This window comes from Etheostoma spectabile, chromosome 15 (genome assembly GCF_008692095.1).
Source record: "Etheostoma spectabile isolate EspeVRDwgs_2016 chromosome 15, UIUC_Espe_1.0, whole genome shotgun sequence".
Lineage (NCBI taxonomy): Eukaryota > Metazoa > Chordata > Actinopteri > Perciformes > Percidae > Etheostoma > Etheostoma spectabile.
Window position 1 is genome coordinate 3,244,620 of NC_045747.1, and position 6,019 is coordinate 3,250,638.

The 6,019-nt window shown below is 39.3% G+C and overlaps 1 protein-coding gene across 6 annotated transcripts in view; it reads left to right on the top strand.

The window, feature by feature from the left end:
* LOC116703154 (myocardin-related transcription factor A) overlaps positions 1–6,019 on the top strand; it is a 35,455-nt gene that overhangs the window by 4,421 nt on the left and 25,015 nt on the right. Inside the window, exon 1 of one of the 6 annotated variants that reach the window (XM_032537790.1) lies at positions 4,500–4,768. The exons of the other annotated variants lie outside the window; for them this stretch is intronic. Coding sequence (XP_032393681.1) covers positions 4,639–4,768 — 130 coding nt within the window. The 5' untranslated portion in view covers positions 4,500–4,638. Of the gene's footprint in view, positions 1–4,499; positions 4,769–6,019 lie in introns of those variants that run through there. 6 annotated transcript variants of the gene reach the window in all.

Here is a 6,019-nt window from a genome sequence, read left to right on the forward strand (position 1 = left end):
GCAACAGGGCAATTCAAAGTGCTTTACACAAAATCAGCTAAAACAGATAAAACACAAGTACAAACAGTTAAAAGTCACAAGCATTAAAAACCAATAAAACACATGAATAGACAGTTAAAAACAAAATAGACACTTAGGACACATAAAACACAAGAATAAAAGTTACAGTGCAGCATAAGAAATTTAAAGAAATGACAGTCATTTAAAGCGGGCAGCACAAAAGGAAGGTCTTCAGCCTTGATTTAAAAGAACTGAGAGTAGCAGCGGATCTGCAGGTTTCTGGGAGTTTGTTCCAATATGAGGAGCATAGAAACTGAAAGCTGCTTCACCCTGTTTAGTTCTGACTCTGGGGACAGAATGTAGACCTGCCCAGATGACCTGAGAGGTCTAGGGGTCAGTGGTATAGCATCAGAAATGTATTTTGGACCTAAACCGTTAAGGGATTATAAACTAGCAAGAGTACTTTGAAATCAATTCTTTGAGACACAGGAAGCCAGTGTAAAGACTTCAGAACTGATGATGTGATCCAGTCTCTTGGTCTTAGTGAGGACTCGAGCAGCGCGTTCTGAATCAGCTGCAACTGTCTGATTGATTTTTTAGGAGACCTGTAAAGACCCCGTTCAGTAGTCAGTCTACTGAAGATAGCATGGACCGTTTTTCCAAATCCTTTTACACATAAGTCCTTTAACCCTTGATATATTCTTAGTGATAGTAGGCTGACTTTGTAATTGTCTTATGTGGCTGTTAAGTTCAGGTCTGAGTCCTGTACTACACTAAATTTCTGCTTGTCTGTTGTTTTTAACATTGTTGTTTGAAGCTGAGCGCAGACTTTTAATCGTTCCTCTTTTTTTCCAAAAACAACTACCTACCTCAGTTTTCCTTCATTTACTTTCAAAAGTTCTGGCACATCCAGTCGTTATTTGTTTGATGCACTTAGTCAGTTTTTGTATTTGACTATAGTCCCCTGGCGATAAGGTTAGTAAATTTGTGTGTCGTCCGCATAACTATGGTAACTTATTTTGTTTTCTCTCCATAATCTGAGCCAGTGGAAGCATGTAGATGTTAAACAGAAGAGGCCCCAGAATGGAGCCTTGCGGAACTCCGCACGTCATATTTGTACGCTCAGATGCATAATTACCTATTGACACAAAGTAATCCCTATTCTTTAGTAATTCAAACCAGTTTAGTACTAAGCCAGAAAGTCCTACCCAGTTTTCCAATCGGTCTAGTATATGTCATGGTCGACCGTGTCAAATGCAGCACTGAGATCGTAATACTAAGATTGAAATTTTGCCATTATCTGTGTTAAGGTGATGTCATTAAAGACTTTGACAAGAGCCTTCAGTGCTGTGGTGTGTCGGAAACCCGACTGAAAGGTATCAAAACTGTTGCTTAGTGACAAGAATGGTGAGTTGTTGAAAGACTACTATATCAATGATTTTACTTAAAACGGAAGGTTGATATTGGCCTTGTTGTCATTATTGACTTGTCTAGGTTTTCTTTTTAAAAGTGGCTTGATTACTGCAGTTTTCAGGGCCTGTGGAAAGTACCTGAAAGAGAGATGTGTTCACAATCTGTAGAATCAGAAGTCAAACAATTGGAAACATTTTTGAAAATCCCGTTGGTAGAATATCAAGGCAACAGGTCGAGGTTTCAGATGTTGAATAATGTCCTTCAGGTTTGTATGGTTGATCGTGTGAAATTCTGTCATATTGGAACTAGTTTTGCTTGAACACTGTGACACACATACCTGAACTTGATTGGAGGCACTGACTGTTTGTCTAATCTTCTGAATTTTGTCTTTGAAGAAGATGCAAGTCATTGCAGGCCTTGGTAGAAAAGTTCAGATGCTACTGGTACTGGAGGGTTTGTTAACCTATCAACAGTAGCAAACAAAGCACGGAATTATTATTGTTTCTAGAGATAATATCAGAGAAGAAGGACCTCTTGCATTCCTCAGTTCCAATTATAAATGCGAAGTCTCTCTTTATAGGTGTTATAATGGACCAGGAGATTTGTTTTTCGCCACCTTTGTTCAGCTTTCCTACACCTCTTTTTTCTGTTCTCACCAGTAGGACATTTCTCCATGGAGATCTTTTCTTACCAGAGACAACTTTGACCTTAGTGGGAGCATGGCATCAATAACATTTGTAATTTTACAGTTGAAATTATCTACAGCTCACTGACTGATAGCCCGAGGGGGGTGTGGAGGAAAAGCTGAATAATGTTTCACTGGTGTTTTCAGTGATATACCGTTTTCTGTTATCTTTGTTTGGACACTTTTGAGCACGAGATAGTGCCGTTAAAGAAAACACAGGAATGATCAGAGAGAGCAACGTCAGTCACCACAACCTTGGAAATGTTCAGACCCAGAATGTTCAGGTAGAGAGAGACGGAGACAGTCCTCTTGAGCCCTGTTGGCTTTATCTCAGCATTTATGACTGATACAAGTGCACACTTCATAGAGACTTAACTGAGTCCGATTCAAACAAAGATGTTTAGTAGCCTGAGATCTTTAGATATTCTTACTTAAATAAATCATACAGATATTTTAGTCATAGAAGTCATAGTGACACATTTTTATACATGTAGATACACTTTTTCTGACAATAAACATACACATGCACACAAACGCACCCAGCAAAGTGGGATAATCCCTGCCTGCGTTTTGGCTGGGGCCTTATCTGAAGTAATGGCGGATCACAGTCCTGATTCATTTTCCCCTCACTTGTCAGACTGAGGAGTTCTTTGCCTGGGGACACCACATCTTGCATATTAACACTCTCTGATACAAAAACGTACCGGCAGACACGTAATCCTGCATATTTTTTACGGTGCAAATACGCAGCCTGTTATTTGTGTGCATCAGATCATTTAAATACTCCTTTTTTATGCCTGAAATAATTTCTTTGTTTTTGAAGCACTAATAACGCTGCCTAATTTGTTTCATCAACATATTGTGAACATGACAGGCACCGGCGGTTTATTGTAATGCTAACCGACAGTTTTTTCATTGTGAAAGGGCCCTCTCTCACCTTTTTAATGTCATGTCATATTATCTGATGTCACCCGGGACAGAGCCTTAATAAGGGAGATGAATGGAACTGTCAGTGGACGGGAACAGGTGTTTTATACTGAGAAGGAGAGGAGAAGCTGGAAGAGGGAGATGAAGGAAGATAGAGGCATGCAGGTTGGTATACATTTAATTGACACAACAGATCAGTTGCTAGATAGACCAGGGGTGCAGATATATATTTTATTTTTGTCTTTTTTCCAAGCCTTTCCAAAACACATTGGCTAAATGTCAAAGTGACTTGTAGTCTTCTAATGTTCTAAGATGCTGGCTTCAAAGTAAAGGCTTTCTTGTTTCTTTATACTTACAGTATGGGTGTATTTGCTTGTTTAACTTTGTAGCTGTCATTGACTGGCACAAGCACTTTTATTTAATAATGATTTAATATATATGTATATGAAAAAATGCACTTACTTTGTTAATAGGCATACATATGTGGGCCAAATTAAAGCTAGTTCTGTGCTACTGACTTGACTATGCAGCCTGTTGACCCCGATTTTCTTGGCAATATAAAGAATATCACTGTTATGTAAAAGACTTTAAAGCATTTGTTTTACTTTCACCTGCTGGGATGCTCTATGTTTTTGTAAAAACAACTTTTCTCAATCTTCTTTGCTAATGTCAACACGAGGGGCTTGTTTGGAAGACCTGTTGTGTTACTGCTGATTGCTAGCATGGTAATCTGTCTGCATTTCAGATGGTCTGACAATTTTTGGTACTGCTGCTAATGTGTTCCCTCCTGTGCTAAACTATACTGGACAAGCTTCTGAGTTTGGCTACTCTACTTCAGACTTGGTTAGCAGGAAACGGCAAACACAAAGGTCAGACAGGTGGGCAGAAAGATCAAAAAGTGGAAACAGGTGGTGTCGTCTTTGTGTGTTGGGGTTTTTGGCGTGAAGGCATGACGGCAGAGAGGTGCTCACACAGGTGCATATCACTGACACCACACTGAGCTAAGACCAGAAGTGCTAAGTGAGAGGAATTTTGCGTGTGTGTTGGTGTGCGTCTGTTTGTGTCTGTCAGCAACGAATGACTTAGTACGACAACAGCTGGGATAGACTGCTTGATCACAGATTCACCGACATTTGACACACACACGTCTTAGTCAGTCCTGTAGCTGCAGCAAATACAGCAGAAGCACTTGCAAAGCTGTGCAGCAGCTCTGATACAGTAGCTGTGTATTTATTAATGCTTTATTAATTTCAACACTATGCTACAGGACTTTGGAAGGACTGTGTTGTAGAGGACACTGCCAAAGCTTTCATCAAATCTGATCAAGGAGCTATTTCAAAAGACCTTTTGATGAGGAGAAATCTCTTTTGATAGTCTTTGATTCCAGAAACTTTAAACGTTCTTTTTCTCATATATTACTTTCCTCTGAAGAATATTATTTTCATATGTTCAACTGTATCGAGCAACTTTTCAATCGTCAAAGAGGATTGCATTCTGTTTTGCGGATGTAGAGACTTGTGGCAGCTGGATAAATTCAACACCTGCACTCAGCTGTAGCCAACTTCATTTCTTGTTCTGAGTCTCATTCAGAATAAGTTCCTAGTTTAATCGCCATGCTTGAGCAACTATCCTGTGTCCGCATCGACCCTGCCCCTCTCAGACCTCCGCCAATCAGCAGGAATATGGACGAGAGAGCCTTACGCTTTGAGTTAGAACGCCAGGCCTGTCAGAGTATCAGAAAAGGTGGGATACCTGTTGTGTGTCATGCTTTATATAGTGGAACTTGCAACACATGCAATGTTTTTAAAATGTATGTAGCTTGTTGAATGCATTGACTGTTTTAACCTTAGAGTGTTATCCAGGTTTATCTTCTGGGCTCAAGTGTTAAGTGAATCAAATACTTAAGTACATGACAAGTGGCTGGGTTACAGTTGGGGCTCAGCCAGCCCTGGCACAGCACACTTTGCCATGAGCACATGAACTCAGGAACCTGTTGGTGGTAGCTGCATGGGCCTAGGACCAAAGTAGCTGCACTGAGAGCAGTTTGGACAAATTTAGGAAAGTACAAACTCTGCAAACTCCAAAATACTTCCAGAGAAGTCTAAATGTAATGACATAGATACCCCAATGTCATTACCCCCTTACCCCTAAAAATAAGGTTTAAGGATCTTTTCTTTATGGTTGCAATTAGCTTTGTTTTTATATGGGGAAGTTACAGTATAGTAAACCAGGTACTTTTTAAATAGGATTCTGATCGTTACAAATGTATGTATTTCACAGTGTGATTTTCAGTGGACTAGCTAGGCATAATTTTAAAGGGAAAGAAATTGGGTTTCAGTACAATTAGTCGGAATAATGAGAAAAATTGACAGAATTTGAACCCAGATAAGAGACTTATTATTGTTATAAGTGATCAAACTCTCCTGAACTGTCTCTTCTATAGGCAATTTACAGTAATGTTCCTTTAATTCAGCTGGCTTTCCAAGGCAATTGGGTTTCAAGCGGTTACAACATGGACACAAATAGAAAACTAAGGGCGAGGGCAAGAAAGCGAGGGAGGAAAACCGCAGATTAGAGATCATAACAGGATACAGTGTATAGTGTAAAATAGTTAGTGTAAAAAATAGTTGACCAAAACACTGGTAAACATTGCAGTACAGAAACAGGCAGCTAGGGAAGTACATTTAACATTTAAATTAGGTAAATCCATCCATCCAATACAAATTTCATTCAATAGAAATGCGCCTTAAAATCTATTTGAGGCCGTGTTTTGAAAGATTACAGTTGTAGTAGATGCATGTGGATGCAATATTTCCTCATATTTTGACAGTTGCCTTGAGTTAGAGTTTTTGTTTTTGAGAAAAGGGCCTGCTGTTGCAAAAAGATCATTTGAAAATGGTTTCAAATTTTACAAATCGATCAATTCACCAATCGAGTATTGGCATCGGCCTTATTGAATTTCTGAGTTCAGAGTTTACATACTTTTCAATCGAA